General features: G+C 43.1%; 1 protein-coding gene across 5 annotated transcripts in view; it reads right to left on the bottom strand.

Moving 5' to 3' along the window:
• EIF5A (eukaryotic translation initiation factor 5A) overlaps positions 1–25,615 on the bottom strand; it is a 31,892-nt gene extending 6,277 nt beyond the window's left edge. The window contains exons 1-3 of one of the 5 annotated variants that reach the window (XM_085878269.1): positions 25,516–25,615; positions 24,233–24,430; positions 23,560–23,664 (exon numbers count right to left, since the gene is read on the bottom strand). In XM_085878269.1, coding sequence (XP_085734395.1) covers positions 23,560–23,664; positions 24,233–24,394 — 267 coding nt within the window. In that variant the 5' untranslated portion in view covers positions 24,395–24,430; positions 25,516–25,615. Of the gene's footprint in view, positions 1–23,559; positions 23,665–24,232; positions 24,431–25,214 lie in introns of all 5 variants that reach the window. The other 4 variants (XM_085878272.1, XM_085878268.1, XM_085878270.1 and 1 more) reach the window with 4 other exon arrangements.
• Positions 25,616–26,625: the final 1,010 nt, after the last annotated feature.

Here is a 26,625-nt window from a genome sequence, read left to right as displayed (position 1 = left end):
ATGCTCTTTTTGAGGGAAGGAGGTTGTTGGCCAAGATCTTGTGATACATGGCCCCATCCATCCTCCCCTCAATACGGTGCAGTCGTCCTGTCCCCTTTGCAGAAAAGCATCCCCAAAGAATGATGTTTCCACCTCCACGCTTCACGGTTGGGATGGTGTTCTTGGGGTTGTACTCATCCTTCTTCTTCCTCCAAAAATGGCGAGTGGAGTTTTAACCAAAAAGCTCTATTTTGGTCTCATCAGACTACATGACCTTCTCCCATTCCTCCTCTGGATCATCCAGATGGTCATTGGCAAACTTCAGACGGACATGGACATGCGCTGGCTTGAGCAGAGGGATCTTGCGTGCGCTGCAGGATTTTAATCCATGACGGCATAGTGTGTTACTTATGGTTTTCTTTGATACTGTGGTCCCAGCTCTCTTCAGGTCATTGACCAGGTCCTGCCGTGTCGTTCTGGGCTGATCCCTCACCTTTCTCATGATCATTGAGGCTCCAAGAGGTGAGATCTTGCATGGAGCCCCAGACCGAGAGAGATTGACTGTTATCTTGAACTTCTTCCATTTTCTAATGATTGCGCCAACAGTTGTTGCCTTCTCACCAAACTGCTTGCCTATTGTCCTGTAGCCCATCCCAGCCTTGTGCAAGTCTACAATTTCGTCCCTGATGTCCTTAGACAGCTCTCTGGTCTTGCCCATTGTGGAGAGGTTGGAGTCTGATTGATTGAGTGTGGACAGCTGCCTTTTATGCAGATAACGAGTTCAAACAGGTGCAGTTAATACAGGTAATGAGTGGAGAATGGGAGGGCTTCTTAAAGACAAAACTAACAAGTCTGTGAGAGCCGGAATTCTTACTGGTTCGGAGGTGATCAAATACTTATTTCATGCAATAAAATGCAAAATAATTATTTAAAAATCATACAATGTGACTTTCAGGATTTTTGTTTTAGATTCAGTCTTTCACAGTTGAAGTGTACCTATGATAAAAAATTACAGACCTCTACATGCTTTGTAAGTGGGAAAACCTGCAAAATCGGCAGTGTATCAAATACTTGTTCTCCCCACTGTATATATATATATATAAAATTGATTTTGGTTGGGGAGGGGGGGGGCAGTGTTCCAAAAAAAAAAAAGAGCATTTCACCCCAAAATTCAAGAGTAATGGAGAAAAATATTTAAAATGTAGTCATAATCCATACATAATATCGTTACGAATCTGGAAGCCATTTGCACACAGACAGCAGCCCCCACAGTTCAGTTATTTCGATAAGTACGTACGTGTTTATCGTCAGGGTCCCGTCCTTCTGTCTAATGGGAATTTCGTGTGCGTGCTACGAGTTACTTTTAGTCAGGTTTTTTTTACATCTTTAAATCTTCATCCTTCGTTTTCGCACCATCGCCCACGTGCAGCATGGCACGTACAGGGGTGAGGTTCCCTCTGCCCACCGTGAGCTCGTCCAATCAACGGCGGGCCACGAGTCGCCCGCCAACCCCTCGTCCAATCCGGAGGAGAGTACCTCAGAGCGTTTCCCTCGACCAGCGGGGGAGGGGAAGGATAAGACGAGGTGGAGAGCCTTCGTCGAAGGGAGGTTCGCCCCGTCGTAAAGAAAGAGGAGGAGTAGCCTCGTCTTGCCTGCTGGCTAGGGTGCATCAAACGCCCCTTTTTTGCAAAAGTTTGAAAAACATAACGGCGATAGGACAGATGTGTTCGAATACATGAAAAAAACATCTTTTTTTTTTTCCAGAATTTTCGGTCATCATCTTGGGGGGTCCACATCGGGGTCAAAGTTCAGGCATGCAGCTCCTGCGCATTTTTCAGAATAAGCGTTATTTTTCACTGTATAGTGATCAAAACTTGTATCTGGTGGTGAAATAATTCTGACACATCAATGTACTGCTCCTTTGGTGATGTTCCAGTGATATAGAGCCAATCAACTTTTCCGGGAAATTTGCCGGAGAAGCGTAAACTGGTGATTTTCCCAGAAAAAAAACAACAAAATAGTAACAAATGCCTCGGTTCTGTCAAATTCACGGCTTTATTACCCAGAATTGTGTGTATTCATATCAAGGTACTCATATAATATCATTAATGATCAAGTTTCAAGCGTTTCCGGAGATTCGGATTCTCTTTCTTGTAATTCTCAGTGACTTGTTGTACATTCTGAAAGTGTTCTTCAGACCGAGCTGCACCGAGACAGTCCGTTCCGAGTTTTATTAGACGTTCAGCCGCATCATTAGTTACATTGAGTGCTTTGGTTTTAGATTTTGAATCAACATAGGCTGGAAGTGTTGCCCACTCACTCACTTGATACGTTAAGAATGAATCGTCCAGTTCAAGTTCTCGGAACACAAACCAAGAATCAACCGAGACAAAGTCAGATAGGCTCGATGTCAAGTGAATGTCCTTGGGTAAGTGAGGCTTTCCGAAGTCTGTACCAAAGCGCTCAAGAGGCAATATTCCAAGTTCCTCTCTATTATGGCTTGACAGAGATGATACGGTCAGTCAGTCGACGCTTCTCTGCACTTGGAACATCCTCACTGAATAAGGCTAAGGGCACAAACTCAGCTGTTAAGTACCAAAGATGACGCTGTCGAGCTTTGATAGCGGATGCAGAAACCTCGGGGTCCACAGATCCATAGCGTATGAGATCTTTATACAGACACAAATCATTGTATGGCGCATCAAGAGCTCTCAGGCAAGAGTTCCACCATTTGAAACAAAGTGTTGCAGTCACAGAATCTTATTATCTTGGGTACCTGGTGTCATGTTGTGATAACTGCAGTAGGAGGTAGAGTAGAAATTTGAGTTTCTAACATAGCAATCTTTAGACAATAAATGACCTTTGCCATCCATCGGACACGGTGCATTGCTCCAGGAAACCGGAAGTCCACTTGTGGTCCGTACTGACCATTATACAGAGAAAAAAAAAAAACTTATTCTGAAAAATGCACAGGAGCTGCGTGCCTGAACTTTGACCCTGATGTGGACCCCCAAGATGATGACCAGAAATTCTGAAAAAAAGATGTTTTTTCATGTATTCTAACACATGTGTCCTATCGCCGTTATGTTTTTCAAACTTTCGCAAAAAAGGGGCGTTTGATGCACCCTACTGCTGGCGTTTTCGTCTCCCCGCGGGTGCTCGTCTGGTCCGTTCCCGTGCTGGCTGGCATCCGTTGCATCGTCCCTGGAGCTTGGTGCTGCGTTGTTGGTGGCGGGTTCGAGTCCCGCCACCGGACAAGCTCGACCAGACCGCACGAGGCGGACAGGTGCAAAAATAGGCCCCTGCCCTCAGCTCGCCTTCCCTCAGAGTTGAAAGGCCGAAATAAAGACCCGACGGGGTCCAGTTCTTTTGGGTGTGTGCGTGTGAGTGTGGCGCCGTCCTGTAAGTAGAAACTGTCCAAGTGCCCTGTGTTCATTGTACATTACATTTTCATATTCGGATAACTCTGCTCTTTGTGTGCTCCCCTCCCCGATTATTGTTCTAAATAAACCTCCATGTTAAATGTTCCAGTTCGTTGTTCGTGTTTTTTTTCATTGGCCTTGCATGGTGCGTATTGAGAAATAGCAAGGCTGTTGGTGCTGTAAGTTGTCATCGGGACCGGCGCGGCTCTGGTAACTCCGCCCGGTTACGCCGGATCTGAGTCGGTACCTGTGACTCGGTTCGGACAGAGTCGGCCGAGGGTGTGATTTCCCCAGTAATTTGACGATGTGGGTACTTATGACGATGTGGGCCTCGGCTGGGATGGTACCATTCTCCAGGATTTAAGCTGCAGCTTTAGAGTTGCTACAACAAGCCTGTGGTCAGTATTGAGGAACTGAGCACTCCGGTAGACCCTGCAGTTCTGGATCATCCTCCAACGACCGTCAATGAGGACATGGTCAATCTTCTTTGCCACACCGCCAGCGTTGGAATACCAAGTCCAGCGATGAGCTTGTGGGCGCTGAAACCATGAACCAGCCACCCTAAGTCCATGACTTCTTGCAAAGTCAAGGAACTTAGTGCTATTCTGGTTCATAGTTCCTGACCCATGGGGACCAACACATGTCTCATAACCATCCCTATCAGTTCCAGTCGATGCATTGAAATCCCCCAAGACTAGAAGTGTATCTCGTCTGGGGCACTGATCAACCACTGCCTGCCACTCGAGCGTGGCGTCGAATGCATCCTTCACGGTGAGATCACTCGCCTCAGTCGGAGCATAAACAGAGACCAGGGAAATGACACCTAAGGAGTGACGAATCCTTAATCTCATAATACGCTCGTTAACCGGTGTTACATCAATTATCATTGGGGTCAGCTTATTGGACACAGCTGCAGCAACTCCTTGGGTATGGTAACCATCAGAGCGACCAGACTAATAGTCGGTGTAACCACCCGCCACTATCTCGCCGCAATCCGGTCTCCGAACCTCAGAGAGAGCTGCAATCCCGATGTCCAAACGCTTGAGCTCAGATGATAACAGAGACAGGTGATCATCCTCTCTTAAGGCCCGGTCACACCTTGACGTTTTAGCCAACGTATGCCGATTTTTGAATTTTTTTTCTAAAACGCTGGCACACGTTGAATACGTTATGGGTAAGTTTTGATAACATTGAGAGCACGCTGAAAAACACTGCCATACATCGTTGTACGTTGGCTTTAAACGTTGTACTTTTCGGTTGTCCTCAAATTTTTTCATGCTTGAAATTTCACGACGTATGCCGGCGTATGACTCACACGTTCCGCTACGCTGGCCACAAGTTGTAGGCACGGTCTGCGATCGTTGACAGACGTCAACACATGCTACTTGTAAGTTAATCATAAGTTGAGACACGCCGAGGTAATGTTTAGCGTACCCGAAACTTATTTCTAACCTATGATTAACGTGTTGTTGGCACGTTACGCGATCGTTGCCACACGTCGACAGACGTTACTTTTAAGTTACTCATAGGCTGAAAGACGTCGTTATAATGGATCGTCCTTGCGTCAGCGTCCACGGCCACGGCCAGGACACTTATTTGCAGCATTCTTCAAACTTTTCTTCGGCATGACGAGGATGTTCACACTTCGATGTCTAGCTTGGCTATGATTCCAATTGTCTATCGGCAGCGTCTATTTAAAATAGTCGAGTTTGAGCGTTTTAACACGTTCAGAAGAAACGCTTCAAATTTCCAAACCCCAGCGTCAAAAACAAACAAAAAAACAAAAAAAAACAAAGGCGAGTGACAGCAATTTAAATCGTTCATTGTAAACAATGAAACTAGCTGAGTGGTACCGTTTAAAAGTCGTTTAGTGTAAAAAAAATCAAATTGTTGAGCGCAAGCGTCTACTTTTAATAGTGGGGTTTGAGCGATTTAACACGTTCAATAGAAACGATTAAAATTTCCAAACCTCAGCGTCAAAAAACAAAGGCGAGTGACAGCAATTTAAATCGTTCATTGTAAACAATGAAACTAGCTGAGTGGTACCGTTTAAAAGTCGTTGAGTGTAAAAAAAATTCAAATTGTTGAGCGCAAGCATCTACTTTCAATAGTGGAGATGCAGCCATTTAAATCGTTGAGTGGCAGCCTATGAACCTACCCGTGGACACGCGGACGCAAGGACGATCCATCATAACCCACACCCTCCCCCTCACACCCACCTACTACTGCCAACATGAACAAGCTACTACTAATACTAATACTAATACTGATACTGATACTGCTGACATGGACATCGACTCAAAAAGGAACTCGAAAACACTGTTGGGTTCCCCTTTTATGAGCAGCATTTTTATATACCAATTCCCAAAACCGCTGGGAACACGTCTTTATATGGCAGCTGTAAGCTAGAAACACATTCATTTTTTTTTTTTTGTCGACCGGAAGACGTCATTGGAATACGTCTACATACGTCGATGTGTGTTGGGACTACGTAAAGAATTGGTTCAAAGCACATCAAACATCAGTTAGAAATAAGTTTCGCGTAAAAAAGACATTACCGCGACGTGTTTCGACTTATGAGTAGCTTATAAGTATCCTTTGTGGACGTGTGTAAGCGTCCACATATCGTGTGTAAAACTTATCCTCATCGCATGCGAACGTGTGTCATACGCCGAGTACGTCGTAAAATTTTGAACATGTTCAAAATTTCTTGACGTACTCTACTTACTACGACTTATGATAGCGTATTTAGCGTTCTACTCGCGCATACCAAACTTACCCATACCGTATTCGACGTGCCCCAACGTTTTAGACACACTTTTTGTTACGTCGGCATACGCTGGCAAGATCGCCAAGGTGTGACCGCGATTTTGACCCTTCCATTTCTACGGCAGTTATGATTTGAATCGTTGTGCGTCAGCCTTTTAATAGGCTACGTCACGACATTGTCGGCGATGCGTGCAACGCGCTATGCCTGAGTTAGACTTTCGTTGGGCATCGGTTGTGTAGGCCGACAACAGGTTCAGCATTCGTTTGTATAAGTTATCTATAACACAACGAAACGTTCTGTGTAGTTACCAATGCGTTATACATAAGACCAAGTCGCTATGAATACGTCCGAATCTTTAAAAAAAAAAACCATCAAAAGTTCAACGTAAGCCAGCGTTTTACATAAATTTTAATACGTTGCCATCGCTGGCTAAAACGTCAAGGTGTGACCGGGCCTTTAGGGATAGAACATTCCAGGCACCCACCCGAAGGGACCGCCTCAGGTTAACCCAAGGAGACCGCCGTCTGGTGGACGACACCTCAGCACCACTCCGACACACTCTCCCACAATCTGACCCAGGGATGTTACCCTGTGGTTTCCCTCCTATCATCAAAGATTGGGGGTCTCGAAGGCTTTGCCCCAATCCCGTCATCCGGTGAGCTGCCCTGCGAAGGGAAGCTGCACAGGAGGTACTCCCACGGAGTGGGTTTTCAGATTTTTTTGCGTTTTGCGGAATGAAGGGCTTTACGGTGGCCGGAGTGCAAATCCTGCCACCAACCTCCTAATAAGAAGTGACCCAACTGCAGGAGGACGTCTGCAGACACAGTTGGGCACTAGATATGGATGGCCGTTGGCTCACAAGGAGCTCCTCCGCCCTTTGACAGGTTTTGTTTTTAATCCTGCTGGGTGTCCATATCCAAACACCCTTCGAATAGGTGAGCTAAAAATTAAAATGATTTAAAGAAATTAAATTCACTGCTATACCATGCATCCGATCAGGTTGAAATGTAAAAACATATTCCCTTCAAGACTACAGCATAAGGCCTTTGTTATTTTATAACTTGGTTTACACAGTTCTTCAACTAAAATGTCGGGTTGGCATGTCGAAATATAAATATAATTTCAATTTTTAGAAATTATATACTTTTATGATTTGTTTCGGATGTTCCATGGAATAAACAAGGGTAGGTGGGGGGAAAATAAATATAAATCCCGGACCAGGAGGCTCTAAGAAAACATCGAGGATGGAAGACCATTCAAATGCAGGATGCCCATGTTCACTGTATCTGATGTGAAAAACAATGGAGAAGGATTAAAACTTGTTTTTGCAATATAGTCTGGCATGTTTTTCTTATAGAAACCTGTTGGATCATCAAACAAATGGAAACGATGCTGAGAAAATTACTGTCCAAGTCGTAGATGTGTGCGTGCACACCAGTGCATAGTGCTGGATATGATTTAAACCAGAGTTGGTGTCAAAGCCACCCAATGCTTGCCTGTTTTTCATTTATCGTTTTTAAAATACTAGTCTTATAATTAATATTTTTTTATAAAGCATTGCAGTGAAGTCTGATCCAAATAATTTTGAAGCAATATATGCATTTGTATATTGCAATCAGTAACAAGAGCGCATATACGCCCGCACAAGACGGTATATACAGAATTGTGCTACTACATGGAAAACGGCAACCACTTTAGATGACGACGTACGTCGTGACACACCGTCTCCACAGTCTGTACCTATGTACCAAATATGAAACGTGAAAGTTGAAAACTTTGGGAGTTAGAGTGCGGACAAGAATGGAGGGAAAACAGCATCCTGGTTGCCATGGCCACCACTTTAGATGAGGAACGTATGTCGCGACACAGTCTCCATAGTCTGTACCTGGGTACCAAATATGAAATGTGAAAGTTGAAGACTTTGGGAGTTAAAGTGCGGACAGGAACGGACGGAAACAGCATCCTGGTTACCATGGCAACCACTTTAGATGACGAACGTATCGGCCCAGTCACACCTTGACGTTTCAGCCAGCTTATGCCGATTTTTGAAAAATTTGTCTAAAACGCTGGCACACGTCAAATACGTTATGGGTAAGTTTTGGAAACATTGAGAGCACGCTGAAAAACACTGCCATACGTCGTCGTACGCTGGCTTTCATCGTTGTACTTTGCGGTTGTCCTCAAATTTTCCATGCTTGAAATTTTACGACTTATGCCAGCATATGACTCACACGTTCTGCATAATGCTGGCCATAAGTTGTAGGCACGTTATGCGATCGTTGACACACGTTACTTGTAAGTTAATCACAAGTCGAAACACGTCAAGGTAATGTTTAGCCAACCCGAAACTTATTTATAACCTAGGAGTCACGTGTTGGAGGCACGTTACGCGATCGTTGACACACGTCACTTGTAAGTTTTTCATAAGGCGAAACACGTGAAGGTAATGGTTAGAGTCAGTGTTCCAGACTCCCTGGTTTTTTTTTTTTTCTTCTTCGGTATGACGGTGATGTTGACACTTCGATTTCTAGTGTGGTTATGATTTAAATCGTTGATCTGCAGCCTATTAACTACATTATATTATAACCGCACTAGAAATTGAAGTGTCAACATCACAGTCATACTGAAGAAAAAAAAAAAAACCAGGCAGTCTGGAACACTGACGCTAACCATTACATCGACGTGTTTCGACTAATGAGTAACTTACAAGTAACTTTTGGCGACGTGTGCCAACGATCACATATCGTGCGTACAACTTATTCCCATCGCATGCGGAACGTGTGAGGCATACGGCAAGTACATCGTAAAATGTTTAACACGTTTAAAATTACAAGATGTACTCCACTTACTACGACGTATGATAGCATACTTTAGCATTCTATTCAAGTATACCAAACTTACCCATACCGTATTCGACGTGTGCCAGCGTTTTAGATGCATTTTTCAGAGGTCGACATATGCTGGCAAGATCACCAAGGTGTGACTGTGATGTTGACACTTCCATTTTCCGGCGGTTATGATTTGAATCATTGTGCGGCAACCTTTTAATATGCTACGCCACGTGATCGTCGGCAATACGTGCAGCGCGCTATGCATAAGTTAGACAATCGTTGGGCATAGGGTGTGAACGCCGACAACAGGCTAATCATTCGTTGGTATAAGTTATCTATAAGACAACGAAACGTTCTGTTATGCGTCCGTTACCAATATGTTATGCATTCGACCAACTCGTTATGAATACGTCCGAATCTTTTAAAAAAAACATCAAAAGTTCAGCGTAATACATACATTTTGATACATTGCCATTGCTGGCTAAAACGTCAAGGTGTGACTGGGCCTTATGTCACGACACACCGTCTCCAGAGTCTGTACCTATGTACCAAATATGAAACGTGAAAGTTGAAAACTTTGGGAGTTGGAGTGCAGACAGGAACGGACGGACAGACGGACAGTATCACATAATACGCCCCGATATATATATATATATATATACATATATATATATATATATATATATATATATATATATATATATATATATATATATATATATATATATATATATATATATATATATATATACACACACATATTGTTATGAGATGTGTGTGTGTATATATACACACATATTGTTATGAGATGTGTGTGTGTGTATATATATATATATATATATATATATATATATATATATATATATATATATATATATATATATATATATATATATATATATACATATACATATACACATAATACATACATATTGTTACGTTTGAGGGGGGGGGGGTATGCATTCAAAGGGTAATTAGGATGTTTAATTAGGTATGCCATGCTGTTCGAGTGTACCAGGATCTCGATGTAATAAGTAGCAATTCAGTGGTGATAAGTTGTCTAGTAAATGTCCATTTCTTCAAGGGAGAAATGATAATTGTCACGTAATTAGATAGGGATACGGGATAGGGTAAGTGTGTCTGCGTAAACCCCTTTTAGTATTTCCTGGAGGCTTGCCGTGATGTCACAGGATAGTGCTGCGGATGGCTCCGCCCTGTGATCACGATTGGCGGAAGGCGACGGCAGAGGGCCAATAAAACGGCTCGATTGGAAGTGACGAGGACTCGAGGATAAAAAGGCTCTGTTCGGGGAAAAAGGGAGAGGAATAAGATCGGGACAGAAAAACCGTTCTGGTGGAGGCTGTTGTGCTGGGAGCGTGCTGTGTTGTTGCGCTGATTCGATCCTGGATTCACCGTGTCTCGTGGCCTTGCTGTGCCTCGTGCCTCACCTCGGTTGGCTCTGGGTTTCTGCTGGCTCGGAGCATGGTGTCGAACGGCAGGCGGACCTGCCTCCCTCTCCTGCTCGCAACTTGGCGCCAGAACTGGTTCCCTGGCGGCTGTGAGCGGACTTGGTCTGACACCAGGAGGTCGACAGCACCACGGTGTCTCCTGCCCCTGACGAGCGCGACGCCAGCTTGTCCGCCGCCAATCCAGGGACTGTTGCGTCCACACCACGGGCCAGCTTGACCACCAGGACCAGCTACGTTGTGTGTGTGTGTGTGTGTGTGTGTGTGTGTGTGTGTGTGTGTGTGTGTGTGTGTGTGTGTGTGTGTGTGTGTGTGTGTGTGTGTGTGTGTGTGTGTGTGTGTGTGTGTGTGTGTGTGTGTGTGTGTGTGTGTGTGTGTGTACCTGGCGCCTTAGAGGGTTTGAGATTGGTATATCCATTGGAATTGTTTGTGTTTTCCCCACGCCCGAACCCACACCACCATCCCGTCAAATCACCCCGGATCCCTCCTCTTGCCGAGTCTTATTATTTCTGGTTAGAGAAATAAACATCATTAACTCATGCCATGAAAAGCGACTCATGCCACCTTCCTCGTCCCATTTGCGGTAGAGCGATTAGAACCGCCATCTTTGGGTTGTAAAGGATAAACCGCCTCCATCGTTTCGGCTCATTCTACGTTGGCGGGACTGTTCAAGTCCCGTGGACGTCACAATATATACACACACACATCAGGCGTATAAAAAAGTGGTAGATAAAAACTTTAGAAAGGAAAAAAATAACTTGCACCAAAGCTGTTAGGGTTAGCTGTTAACATTTTCACGCTGACGCTCACGCCGGGGGTATCGCTATAGCTCTCTGTTCTTCGAACAGGTGAACTAAAAAGGTGTCTACTGGGAGTCAACACGCTCAAAACGGTCAATCAGAGCCATAACCAGCTCTTACTTTTCAGCGGGCATCTGATCGTACCGTCTCCCCATCCCCATGAGCACATCAAAGGCTGATTTCTGGTCCGTTGAAGGCTGAATATCAGCATCTCGCAGGGAAACTGGCGTACTTGGCACCAAAATCTTTCAATACGAACAGCGGTGTACAACTTTCGACGGAAACAAAATCGGCATGATAGAGAGTAGCCTGCGAATCATCCCTACTGCCGCACTGAATTGATGCAATAGTTCGGCCAGAATATTCGTCGTCAAGATGTTGTGTGATTAAATCATCAATACAGTCACTCAAATTTATACCGCTGACATACTTCTTAACAATCACTTTCGCCCCAGAAAGCACAGTCGATCTGAACCACGCTGGCCACTGCTCAGATACTATGACCGAAGACGACAGCACAGTTTGGTTAAAGGGGACTCGGCATTTTGGTGCACGCGCGCGAAATTACATTTTGAAAATAAATGCCGACGTTTACATTTCAGGTTTTGAAACTTTTGCACCTTCTACAGAAAATTTATAAATATAAAAGGCTAAAAATGTGTTTTATATTTATATTTCATTTTCGGCAAATATACCGTCGGTGGATCTGTAAACCAAATTATAAAATAACTAAGGCCTAATTGTGAAGTTTCATGATCAATCAAGTGGTTCAAGAAACAATTTTAAGATTTTTGTTCAATATCATATAGTTGCCACACCATGTGACCCATGACATCATAGGGTGGGAACGTTTAGTTCCTCATGGATAGGTGGTTAAACCTATAAAGTTTTGCCTCTACCTGTTCAGCCATTTCGGAGATGATTTTAGAAGGTTTAAAAAGTATAATACAAATAGACATGGCTCCCAAACGTGACAGATGCCAATTTTTTTTTGTCGACCAATTTATCCCGAGATAACCGTCAAAAAATTTCAAACTGATACACTACCGGTCAAGAGTTTTAGAACACCCCCATTTTTTACTGAAATTTAAGCACTTTCAAATCCAGTGAATAACCTGAAATGGTACAAAGCTAATCGGTAAACTGCCAAAGGTTAAAAAAAAGTTTAGGTTACCAAAAACTGAAAAATAATGTAAATTTCAGAGTTGACAAAATACACCCGTGCGGGAGTGACGGTTATCTCTGCGAGAAACAAGGTCAGCTGCTATGCAATGACACCATTCACTAACTTTTACCATGCCCGGTAGAGAATATATAGCCTCCTGAAGGTAGGGCAGTTTTTGCAAACTTTGAAGTCATGACGCGAAAACGAAAGCGAAATTCGAAAAACCGTCCCGACCAAATTTAGATATTGTCCCATACATTTACATTCCACAATCAAATTCAAGATCGCTTGAGAAATGTAGGAGATAGATTTTGAAAATCGTCATTTTCACATTTTTTTCCAACTTTGAAGTCACGTGACACGAAAACGAAAGCGAATATCGAAAATCCGGCCCAACCAAATTTAGATATTGTCCCATAGATTCATATGCGACAATCAAATTCAAGATCGCTTGAGAAATGGCGGAAGAGATAGAATTTGAACATCGTCATTTTCGCAACTTCAAAGGCCTCGTGACCTTGACCTTCGGTGACCTTGAAAGTCATACCATCGTGTACGTCTCATCGACCTCTATCAGGATCACGAATGACCAGATCTCCCGCTTCAACTTCATTGTGAACGGACAGACGGATCGAAGGACATCGACAACCATATTATTAGGTCATGCTCGAAAAGATGACCTAATAAAAAGGCTCTTTTCAGGGAACAAGTAATGGGTTCGAAACTGCAGCAATGGAAGTAAATCAAGCCTTGAAAGTTGATGTAAACAATTCCAGCAGGTGTCCCAACTTTAGTTGATTAGTTACAAACCGTCTGTCTGTATAAAAGCAGCGTTGGAACAGACTCTGGTGTCTATACACCCTCTGAAGCAGTATTTGGACAATATTACACTGCAGGAAGTAGTATATTGCTATCATAATGGCGAGAAAAAGACAATTAACAAAGGAAGACAGACAGACCATTATAACACTGAAAAGTGTAGGTCTTTCCTTTAAAGAAATTGCAAAGAAGCCAAGGAGTCAGTGAGTACAGTTTAATACAGCATCAGAAGGCATTTTGAAGCTGGAGGAAACTGACAGGAAGAGGTCTGGCAGACCCAAAGCCACAACACAATCAGAAGGCAAGTTTCTGAGAGTCAACAGCTTGCATGATAGGCAGGCTCACAGGACAGCAGCTTCAAACTGGTCGAAGTAAGGAAGTCTGTTTCAACTGGGAAGAGAAGACTGAGCTGCAGGTTTGACAGGTCAAGTGGCAGTAAGAAAGCCATTGCTAAGATGACAAAATAAGAAGAGGCTTGCCTGGACCATGAAGCACCACCAGTGGACTACTGAAAATGGCAAGGTCTTATGGACCGATGAATCAAACTTTGAAATCTTTGTTTCATCACACAGGGTTTTTGTACACCGTCGAGTAGGCGAAAGGATGGTTCCTCAGTGTGTGCCACCAACTGTCAAACATGGAGGAGGAAGCGTGATGATTTGGGGCTCTTTTACTGGATCCAGAGTCGGCGACTTGCACAGAGTGACTGGCACACCCTGAACCAAAAGGGCTACCACAGCATTTTGCAGCACCATGCAATACCCTCTGGTCTATGCCTAGTCGGTCAGGGTTTCATCCTACAGCAAGATAACGACCCAAAACATACCTCCAGGCTATGTCAGAACTCCCTCAGAAGAAAAGAACAAGACGGTAGGTTTCAAATCATGGAATGGCCATGGCCAGCACAGCCTCCAGACTTAAACTCCATTGAGCTGGTTTGGGATAAACTGGACAGAAGGGTGAAAGCAAAGCAATCGACAAGTGCAACACATTTGTGGGAACTTCTGCAACAGTGTTGGGAAGAACTTTCAAACAATATTTGATTTCCATTGGAGAAAGAATACCACAAGTACGTTTGGCTGTTATATCTGCAAAAGGTGGATATGTTGAGGAGTCAAAAATTTAGATTAAATTTTGTTCAACAAAACTATTCCACGATTTTTATTTTATCAGAAATTGTTTATTTGTTCTACGCTTTAATTTCAGAGTACTTTGAAACATTAAACTGCTTAAATTTCAGTAAAAACTGGAAAAATTGGGGTGTTCTCAAACTTCTGACCGTCGTGTAGCATTCCAAGTTTGTAATGACAGCAAAAACAACCAAAAAATAAACCAATGTCACCCGCAGGGTGACCCGTATCTTGCCAAAAGGTGACCACGTGTGACTTCTTTAAGGTCACACTGAGGTGAACAGAGCTGCTATCCACCAGGAGCGACTCCTTGAGGAATTTCTGCCTACGAGAGATTCCGATGAGAATCGTTCTGCAGAGTAACCATGAAAAATATGAGTTTGCCTCATAACGTCACCAAATGACGTCATAATGTCTCAAGCTTGACATAGAGAAAGCACTCATCGAGGTGCTCAATTCGAGTTACTACACAATATGGTTCCTAAAACTTGAAAATTTGACCCTGGGGTCAAATATGTTTGACCTAAGGTGCTAACCATGAAGGTCAAGGCCAATCGCCACCAAAAACTAATCAGCTGAGCGCCAGACCATGAACTATATTCCCATGAAGTTTGAAGACTATCCGATCAAAATTACTCAAAAAATAAGGGTTTCGTCGACTCCCCTGATTTGCGACAAAGTGACCTTGACCTTTGACCTTCAAAATTATGCGCTGAAAGGGACCTCTATAGGCCTCTGATATGCGAAGTTACAAAAATTTCCAATGATAACTGTGCTCTGCAGAATTTTTTATACGTGATTACAGACAACCAAAAAAAAAACAAAAAAAAACAAAAAAAAAAAAACATACAAGCTGACTAACATATCTTGCAAAAACTTAGTTTTGGCAAGATAATAAACCAATGTCACCCGCAGGGTGACCCGTATCTTGCCAAAAAGTGACCACGTGTGACTTCTTTAAGGTCACACTGAGGTGAACAGAGCTGCTATCCACCAGGAGCGACTCCTTGAGGAATATCTGTCGACGAGAGATTCCGATGAGAATCGTTCTTCAGAGTAACCATGAAAAATATGCATTTGCCTCATAACGTCATAATGTCTCAAGCTTGACATATCTAGAAAGCACTCATCGAGGTGTTCAATTTGCGGTACTACACGATATGGTTCCTAAAACTTGAAAATTTGACCTTGGGGTCAAATATGTTTGACCTCAGGCGCTAACCATGAAAGTCAAGGCCAATCGCCACCAAAAACTAATCAGCTGAGCGCCAGACCATATACTACATTCCCATAAAGTTTGGAGATGATTCGATTACAATTACTAAAAAAAAAAAAATAAGGGTTTCGTCGACCTCCATGATTTACCGCAAAGTGACCTTGACCTTTATGTGTGCTGAAGGGTATTGTAATACTACGATATGTGTACCCACAAGAGTTTCCGATGAGAATTGTGCTCTACAGTGTGATATAAAGGTGAAAAAATCCAATGATTACAGACAAACAAACAAAAAAAAATAAAAAAAATAAAACAACTTACCAAGTAACAGATCTTGCAAAAACTTCGTTTTGGCAAGATAAAAAAACAACATTCCAGATACAGAGCGCACAGTGCAGTTTCAAAGATAGAGGTCTAATGTTTCCCCTTTTTCCAACATGGATGCCACAACACGTGACCGATAATGTCATTCATCTTTAAAACATTCTACACGAGTAGTTGCTCCTATGGTAAAAATTGTGCCGATCTGACAAGTGGTTGGAAGGGGAAGAAAAATAAAAATAAAAACACCGTACTCACGTTCTGTGTGGACAGAGACAAACCCAAATGCAATACCCTCTCATCTGGTGAGGATAACAAAGTTGCTCAATCGGAATTGTCCAACTTACCCAAAACAAATTGTTTTGGTTACTCTATAATATACCAGTACCAACAAGGCAGAGTGCTAAAAACCCAAATATGGTGAGGTGACAGACATTTTCTGCACATATTCGCTTTAGTAAGAACTAGATATTCAATTTTTAATTACCCAAAAAAGAAAAGTTTTAAATCCATTAAATGAGTAGAGTTAAAATTTAAATGCACCACATCAACCGTAACTGCTAAAGTTGACATCACTGGTAGCCAATGAACAAGTCTCCTCTCAACCAATCAGCACGTGTGTCATCGTCCTGCTCTGAGGGCCACCATATTTGTCATTGTACCAAAAGCCTTGGTAATTATGTCGAAAGGGTCAAGGAAAGGGGAGGGGAGGGAGGCATCAGTCTGGAAGGGAAATTGAAAGTGTTAAGGCGAATGGAATCAGGTGTTGGCGTCACTGCTGCTGGGTATGAATTTGGTTTTAGAGAGTCATCTCTAAAGGTCAAGGAAAAACAAATAAATAAAGCATCACCAGTCCACAACTCCAGTATTATACAAATTAATGAGATCTAAGCAGTTTAATGGAGACACTTTTATCCCCCTGAATCAAAGATGTGAATCAGTGAGCTATGCTTTCAAGCAAGGCAGTAATAATGGCTAAGGTGCTGAATTTATATGATGAAGTGAGAGCAGAAAAGCTAGGAATCCATCAAGATGTTTATGGCCAGCCGAGGGTAGTTCCATAGATTTAAGCGCCACAGCAATTTTCACATTCGTATAAATGGCAAAGCTGTGAGCGCAGATGAGCAGCCAAATTTAAGGCCCTTGTGGAAGCTTACCCTGCCCAGGTAGTTTTTAATGTGGACAAAACAGGGCTTTTTTTTTTTTTGGAAGAGGATGTTAATCGTGTACATGAATGTTTTCATGTTATAGTTAACATGCATATGATTCCTCGGCACCAGGAGGTAGCAAATTTGAATCACACATCATGATACCCATTCTGCCCAAATCCCTCAAGAACCTATCCTGCGTGCAAACCGGGGTATTACTGTATAATATCTTGACTTTAAAAACAATTAGACATTTACAGGACCCTGAGATCCCAATCACATCACATATGCGATGCCACAGGTGGTTTGCCCAGCGATCTTAAACAGCCACCCAGATGTATGGGATTGACTGAAACCAGCAATGGAGACATATCAGCTCAGGCCTATTCTACTTTATTAATTTTAAACATGCCCATGAGGTTGAAGCACAATTATGGAATATCCGATGGACTAATCACTGCACTGAAGGTGGGTGGATCCTGTTTGCCTCAAGCGACCAAGACGGAAGCAAGACTTTCACCGATAGGATGTTGCTCTTAGCTGTGTTCAGACGAGAGCGTGCAAACTGATGGTCATGCGAATAAAAGCAAATACAGTAATCCCCCGCTATATTGCGGTTCACCTATCACGCCCCCGCTTCATCGCGGGTTTTTCCTTAGAACCTAACTAATTTTTTCTGCGGATTCCCCCGGTATTAATATATAAAATATAAATTATAACGCGTGGCACTCGACCAGTCACACAATGCACTAGACAAAGTTTCGCTTGTGAACTTCGAATATTTTCTACGTTTTTTCCCCCAAGCCTTCCGATGCCGCCCAAACGCCCTGCACCTTCTAAGGCTTCTGGCAAGGAACCGAAGCGCCAGAGGAAGGTCCTGACGCTCCAAGAGAAGGTGCTCGATATGCTTTGGGAAGGAAAAAGGTTTGCCACAGTTGGACGCCATTACGGTTTGAATGAATCGACCATACACTACATCAAGAAGGACCAAGCCAACATCAGGAGCCTATCAAACCCAATCGTGTTTATACACCACACAGGGTTTAATATTCGCAATAGAGAAATCAAACCCAATCGTGTTTATACACCACCCAGCGTTTAATATTCATTCAATATAAATGAAACCCAATCGTGTTTATACACCGCCCAGCGTTTAATATTCACTCGATATAAATCAAACCCAATCGTGTTTACACACCGCCCAGCGTTAAATATTCACTCGATATAAATCAAACCCAGTCGTGTTAATACACCACACAGCGTTTAACATTCGCAATATAGAAATCAAACCCAATCGTGTTTATAAAAAAATAGGCATTTTTAGGCATTTTTGGGGGAGGCGTCAATTCATCGTGGATTTTCACTTCTCGCGGGGGGGGGGGGTTGGACCGTAACCCCCACGATAAACGGGGAATGACTGTATATTGCTGTTGAGTTTGTGATATTTTCATTACATTTCTGAAATGATGGCATCCTACTTGCCAACCAGTGACTATTTTCATAATGGAATCTCCAGCCACTTGGAACCTCACTGGTCGGTGGTTATTATACGAGCCTCGGGCCAGCGGCCTAATGTCAAGATCGAACTGTGTATGGCACATGGGTACCAAGAACGGCACTCGGTAGAGCACACATCTCCATAAGGCGGATCAGTTTACGTTTTGTATCCCACTGATTGGCTGGATCTGGATTCGGACTTGAACCAAAATCTAAAGAGGCTTGTCCTCATCACCCAACCAACTCATCAGTTAATTGGCAGACAACTTTTTGAAAGATTATTATATCATTGGCTCCATCTCTCAATGGTGAAGAATCAGGGGAGAGGGGGGGGTGGGTGGGGGGGGGGAATATATATCCACTCGCATCCAGATTCGGATCCTCACCAGAAGGGAATCAATTTGACCTCGCCACACTCAACCTGTCCACCAAGTTGTCCGAATCTGTCTAAATTCTTGATATATCATGTTGCATTTAATTTTTAGCTCCATCAATCAATGGTGAAGCATTAAAAAAAAAAAAACCTCAGATTTGGATCTTCACCAACATCCAATCAATTTGTCATCAGACATCCAACATGCACCAAATATTATCCGAATCCATCCACAACCGAGATATCCTGCTGACAGACAAACGGAGACGGGAGTGAAAACAACGTCCATTCATCTTCACTGGCAGAGGTGACAAATGCATATGTACCTGACAATGCATTCTCGTAACACCCTGACTTTTTGTTTTAGAAAAATTTATCTTAAATCAACGGCAAAAACGTGAGGAAAATGACACGAGGTTTAGCAAAGTTAAGTACGTCAGGTTGAACCTGTTTGCTGCACGATTCCACACAAAGGTGGAAGCCTCAGACCATTTTGTTTTTCAAGTGACAGGATGTCAATAGAATTTGGTGGCTAAAAACTCAAAACAGGATACATGTCATCTTTTGAAACTCTTCTTCATTGTACCCAAAACAGCTGGAAGTGTGCTGTTCAGCAGACGTACGTAAACCACGAGCTGCCATTTATTAGTCTGTAAACCAAGAACACAGGTTCTGTGGAAGTTTGCAATTAATTGCATCAGTGATGTAATATTTTCAGCACAAACATATTTTTGTTCTGTAACCATGCAAAGACACTGCCAAACCACATCGATCATATCACCAATGCAAAAGTGTTGAATACAGGTATCCCTCGATTTAAGTCTTTTCACAACAAAAAAACTGAATTTTCACAGTAAGTTTTTCAATTACATTTTACGCCACAACTAAATTTGAATACTGTACAGTCCAGCGATATGAAGGAAATTTCAAAACGGCACTCCACTCCTTTGGTGAGCCACATCACAGACATACGTAAATGTGTATGGCTCATCTCACAGTATCAAGCAACCGTCTACCTTTGTGCCTATGAAGTGCTCCGTTAAAAATACATAAATAAATAAAATCCACCATTTTCTCGCCCATCTCTCAAGATGTCAAGCAAGAGACCTTCAAAAGCTCAACTGCTGCAAGTGAAATGGTTGCACCAACCTACAACGCTGGAAATGATGGGCATAATAAAATTTCAAGAGAATGGTGGGACACAGTCATTAGTCGTTCGTGATGAGTACGGCCACATTGAAAAGGTGAAGGATTGCATATTTATTCAGTGGCAAGTAGCATTTATTAATGCAATAGCCTTTCATTTCAGCTTTTTGTTAGTGACATTTGTCACATTTTCTTAAGTTACAGAAAAAGAAAAAGATCAAGTTTGGGGATGCCAGAAATTTGTGGTCAGGAACATATTCCCTAGTTTTACCTTTAAAATAACGGGGGGGGGGGGGAAGTGTCAAGTTAATAACTAGCACTTCATGTAGTCAAGCTGATCTCAAATAAAATGTCATCTATATATATATATATATATATATATATATATATATATATATATATATATATGCATGGCTCACAAAGTGGGTACATGTACTGTTACACAAAGGGCAAAAAAAAAAGTTTAGGGAAACATGAAATGCAACCCATTATGTTAATCTCCACGTATTCAAATAGCTAAATCTAAATTTTTAGACCTGCAGCACGTCCGGTTTTAAAGTTACCACTGAATATATACAACACTGTAAATCCACGGTCAAATTTCGAGCCTGGCGTCAGCGTTATGTACGGAATCAGATGAAAAAAAAAACGTAAATATTATATTTTGGGAAAAGAAACAATTTTTCCTCTGCCTTTTTAAACAGGCTCAATATGTGACAGGAAAAAGAAAAAAAAAATTTTGAAACAGGAAAAAGAAAAAAAAAAAAAAAAAAAACATTTTGAAACGTTTTGATCAGACTTATTTCCAGTTGTTATTGGGGTTCGTCAGGGGTGTGTACTGGCCCCCACACTTTTCAGCACTTGTATGGACTGGATTTTAGGGAGGATGTCGGAGAGATCAAGCTGCGGTGCATCGTTTGGGAATGTCAAGACCTCGGACCTTGATTTTGCAGATGATGCAGTCATCTTTGCGGAGACTTCAGATATCCTTTTAGGGGCCCTCGAGGTGCTGAATGAGGAGTCGGAGCCGCTGGGATTACGGGTTTCTTGGGTCAAAACTAAGATCCAGGCTTTCGGTGACATCTTGGATGCTGCTGTCCTGTCTGTGTCTGTTTGTGGTGAGGATGTTGAGGTCGTGGAGAGATTCACTTACCTTGGCAGTGATATTCATGTCTCTGCTGGCTGCGAGTCAGAGGTCAATAGACGTCTGGGTCGGGCCTGGGGAGTCATGGATTCACTGGATCATGGGGTGTGGCACTGCCGGTACCTGTGCGGGAGGACGAAAGTCCAAGTCTTCAGGTCCTTGGTACTTCCAGTCTTGCTCTATGGATGCGAGACTTGGACTCTGACCAAGGATCTGAGACGGAGACTCAATTCCTTTGGTACCAGGTCTCTTCGGAAAATCCTTGGCTATCGCTGGTCGGATTTTGTGTCCAACGAGCGGTTGCTGAGAGAGACTCGGATGAGATTTGTTACCTGCATAGTCCGTGAGCGTCAGTTGCGGCTGTATGGACATGTGGCTCGTTTTCCTGACGCTGATCCTGCTCACCAGATTCTCTCAGCGAGGGAGTCTCATGAGTGGACGAGGCCAGTGGGCCGACCACGTGCCTCGTGGTTGCAGCAGGTTGACCAGCATCTCAAGGAGATGGGCATGGCCTCTGCCTGGGGGATGGCCAGACGGAGGCCCCTGGAGTACAGGCGGAAAGTGGACGCAGCAACGCGCTGTTCTGGCACATGCTCCCATACCTGACCTGACATTTTGAGAGAGTCCGATGTTATAAATTACGAAGAAAACACAGACGAGGTCAGTAGCAAAGAAAGCCACACTTGTAAGCAAAAAAAAAAACATTAAAATCGAATACATTTCTTTCGAACTTTTGAAAATAAGCAATTTAAACATGAAAAGAAAAACATAATTCTTACCTCTCGGATCCTCACGAAGCACCAAAAAATTATAGCGTTGGTTAAAATGAAGAATTATCAGACAAATGCGAGTCACCTCGTTCGGCTCGGCATCCTCACGCTGGATTCGTACGTTACGGCTCTCGCAAAGACACGGACACGAAGACAAACGCTGCGCTCGACGGCGAATGGAAATGTACTGACACACTTGCAAGTGCCTATTATATCCATCAATCGGGGAAGTTTGCAAGACGGCAAGATTTTCTAATGCTAGCGTTATTTGCGTCTGATGAGAGATGATGATTCGTACATAACGGGACTGACACGAAAATAAAGACGGGATTACTTGCGGTCCGAATTATATTTTTCTGATCACAATTTTGGTCTATATTTTTCTGCCATTACACTCTGTTATATTTCCAAGAAATTAACGGAGATTTGGAATAAAAAAATCATAAGAAACATTATCAACACTGGACTCGTTATTTTTCTCGATGCAGTGGACACGAAGCGTTATGTGCGAATCCATTATTTCATCAGATAGGGTAGATGCCAGAAAACCCAAATAGGGAGACAGAACATCATCAAAACATAAAAGAGACACCAAAGTTCACATTCTGAGACACCACACTCCAAATAACTGTCACATAAGAAACGTACAGTAAAATAAAAATTTTACCAATCAAACTAACATTTTAAAGGTTACAATACCCATATTCTGTTGCTTTAATACATCTATAATAAAACAGCGAAATGGAGATTATGATATTGCCGGTTTCTACAGGTTCCCCAAGATGTCCACTTTCATTCCTGACCATTGATGGTTTGTCTAAATACCGCATAATAGCTTTATGTGGAACGTCCCGCAAACATACCACAGCATACCCACTTTGTGAGCCATGCACTACATATATATATATATATATATATATATATATATATATATCTCCCACATGAACTGAAGAAGCTGCATAAAGCAACCGAATAAGGCCTACACAAGGTAAGCGCTTTTCCGTTTTGGACCCTTCCCAGAGAGACACAAACACCAAAAAAAAAAAAAATTTTTTTAAAGCTACATAAATGCACGATACAACACAGATGCACATCTTTACCTCCACCATTGAAGGTGGAGGTGGTTATGTTTTCACTTGTTTGTCTGTGTGCATATCTCAAAAAGTTGTGGATGGATTCAGATGAAAAACTTGGACACTGAGTGTGTGACAAGAATCGATTCAATTTTGAAAATCCGAATCTAAATCCAGATACGACATATAATTTTTAAGTGATTCTTCACCATTGAGAGATGGCCAAAAACAAAATATAGCATGACATTTCAAAAATGTATTGGGTCCAATGTTCTCATGGATCAGACATTGTGTAGTGGAGGTATGTGCTCTCCCGAGTGTCTTTCTAGTTACATTTGTTTTTAATCCTGATATCCAAACAGCGCAAAAAAAAAAAATCTCATGCAAGGTGCAACTTGGAATGCTTGTTTTGCGCAATGCATCAACTACAAAATAACCTGCGAGACATACTGAAAATAAATTGTCAAATCGAGAACTGCAAGCACATACCAAGTAGTCACTACGCTTCACATTTGGCACATCCATATTGTGAGTAGAAGGGCAGATATCTTCATATTTCTTGTTGGTAAAAATGTCAATACCAACAAGATGTACCTGAATCACACAAAGCAAGAGAAGTGGGGAGGGATCAAAAAACAATCCACAATGCCAGCATAAAGTCAGTCATGTGATGACTGCTGGGAAATCAAAAAAAGTGGATCAATCACATTCGAGATCCATCACGCAGGTAAGTCACACCAGTCGTACAAACATTTCTATCTGTTGGCCATGTTAACATTGCTCATTGGCACCTTCACCAAACAACTGCAAAATTGCACCAACATTTATCAGTTCTGCCTTCACCACGTTCGAGCGGTGGCACAAGATTACATTCCAGCCTGGATCGACCAAGCATTGTGTCTGCAGATATCCATCCCAACACAGTCAGCGAAACTTCCCTTTAAAGTTTCATAAATTAAAAGTTACAGGTAATTAGTTCCAAATCAATCATGACAAGGCCAGCCTCCTTTCTCATTAATGAAAATGTAAACCTTATTCCCACCCACAATCACCCTCCAAAAAAATAATAATAATAATAATAATAATAATAAAAATCTTAAAAGTTCACATATGCAAGTTGATGGTCCCAAAACTGCCTTTTGCATGCACACCAGCAAGGTACCTTGGCATGTCCATGTTTGCCAGTTTTAGAAGTTGACATTTCCACAATCTTGCAGGGACGATATTTCAGCATGACATATCCGTTTTTGCGCAGAGCCGAGCATTGCATGGGATAGGTGCTGGAAGCACCGGCATCACCAGTTTGAAAATCTGCTGCGTCCATTACTGCTGTCTGTTTAGGTCTTTTGGCTTGATGTTACTGTGAGAACAGAATGAAAATAAATAAATTAATGCTCAGACAAAAATCCAGTTACAAAGTTCATTAATATAAAAGCGCTCGCAAAGCGGCTTAAGCACTCCATTCGAGACCATCGGGAAGGAAAGTCTGGTTTGGCGAGCGCTGGCTGCTTGGAAATCTTAAAATTAATCCGCAACAAAAGAACCACTCCCACAGCATCCGCAGACATAACCCCAAAGATAAATAAATAGACAGAGACAGACAGAGACAGACAGATGGCGCGAGAGAGAGAGAGAGACCGTTGCGCACGTGGCCACTCTGACAGAGTCCCCCGCACCTTCAGGTCAAAGCGAACGGGGGGGGGGGTCCGAGAGAGCGAAGGAATCGGGTAGGGCGGGGTCGTGAAGGCACAACCACGCCATTTTACTTAGAGCCGATCCCACAAGGAACTCGATAAACGTGAGTGGAAATTTGTCGAAGCGCCGGACATTTTCTCACAACCACGTGGCAGGCACGGCAATCCCCTCAAGAAGAGAGAGAGAGAGAAAAAAAGACGTTCCTCTTTGCCCCCAATTGAAGCATTTTTTTCCCCTCCTCCACATCAGCCCAATTTTAACCAAACGTCAAAACATTTATACAATTCCACTTCAGATAAACCTCTTTCACCGCATCACCAACCACGACCACCCCGCCCAGCCATCTCGAACACGACCACCGACTCAAACATAACGTGTCCGGAACATTTACCAAGGGACTCGAGCCGTTAACAACAAACAAAGACAAAAAAAAAAACGAAAAACAAAACCTCACAACGAAGGATCGATTAGACGAGGTTGTGCGAGACCAGGCCTCGGCCATAGCTCGCAACATGCCGGCCCGAGTCCGCCATGTCGTCGCCGCCTGCGACGGAACCCGAATGCGCCTCGCACACACAAAGAAACGCGCAGGAAAAAACCGCGACCTTTGAGGCCTTGACAGGACGCCGAAAGATGGCAAAACACACGCAATCGGGGGGAAAAAAACCAGTCTCCTCAATAATCGGCGCAGACGTCGCTTGGAGCACGTTAACCAATACCCCCCTCAAAAGGCCAGCAACTACCATTCACCGTTTTGAGCAGACGATGGAGTAACACACTGCGCATGCGTGCGGATCCTTTTTTGTTTCAAGCCTGCTGTGACGTCACGCGCGGAGGTTGGCACTGCGACCTGCGGGTGGTTTAAAAAAAAAAATAATAATAATCGGTGTAAATGGCAATCACGAACAGAAATTACGGATGCCTCGGCAAATTAATTATTTTTTTTTAAACCTCCATCTCTTCATATTTCACTTTGTTAAAAAAAGTTCTCGTCTCCACTTGCGTTGTTTTCATATTTTAATTATTTTCTGTTACACGGTGGCACGACTTGAACACATCCGGGTCCTCCTCCTCCTCCCTCTCTCTCCCTCCCTCTCTCTCTCCAACAGTAATTATTGATTGGTCGCGGCGCCACGTGTGAGGCGCGTGAGCATGAGCATGAGCATGTTCACGTGCACGATTTCCCCAACCGGCTGCTCAGTCAGAGATTTTTTTTTAAAGTAGTTCCGACTGTACACGGGTGTGGATGGCCAACTGTTGGGGCCAATGAATAGCGTTTTGGTGAACCATGACGGGTTAGTACTATGATGGTCAAACCGCGGTCAATCATGATGTTAAACAATGATGGTCAATCTTTGCATTCTTTGCACACAGAGATACACAACGATCTTTTAATGCAAGTGGCCGTTTGACCCGTGACGAGGAAACTACAGGCAGGAGGCCATTTGGCCCGTCATGCCTACGTCACACCAACACCAAACCAAACACATTCATCAAAACGATGCAACCACAATGGGGGCCACGAGGCGGGTCGGCATGAGAACAATGCAACACAATCAGGAATATCCCAAGGATGCCGAAATAAAAATGTGGAAATATATATTAATTATTAAAAAATATATATATATTCATATTATATACATACTTTTGCAAATACTACCCATCGCTTCATTGACGGGGATACTAAAAGGGAGGAAGGGAGGAGGGAGGGGAGGGGGAAGATGAGGGAGGGGGAGGAGGAGGAGAAGAGAGGGGGGGAGGAGGAGGAGAAGAGAGGGGAGGAGGAGGGAGGGGAGGGGAGGAGGAGGGAGGGGGAGGGGAGGAGGAGGGAGGGGGAGGGGAGGAGGAGGGAGGGGAGGG

This window comes from Eptatretus burgeri, chromosome 4 (genome assembly GCF_056783735.1).
Source record: "Eptatretus burgeri isolate ZD-2024b chromosome 4, Ebu_testis_v1, whole genome shotgun sequence".
NCBI classification, from domain to species: Eukaryota; Metazoa; Chordata; class Myxini; order Myxiniformes; family Myxinidae; genus Eptatretus; species Eptatretus burgeri.
This window is presented reverse-complemented; position numbering and strand designations above follow the sequence as displayed.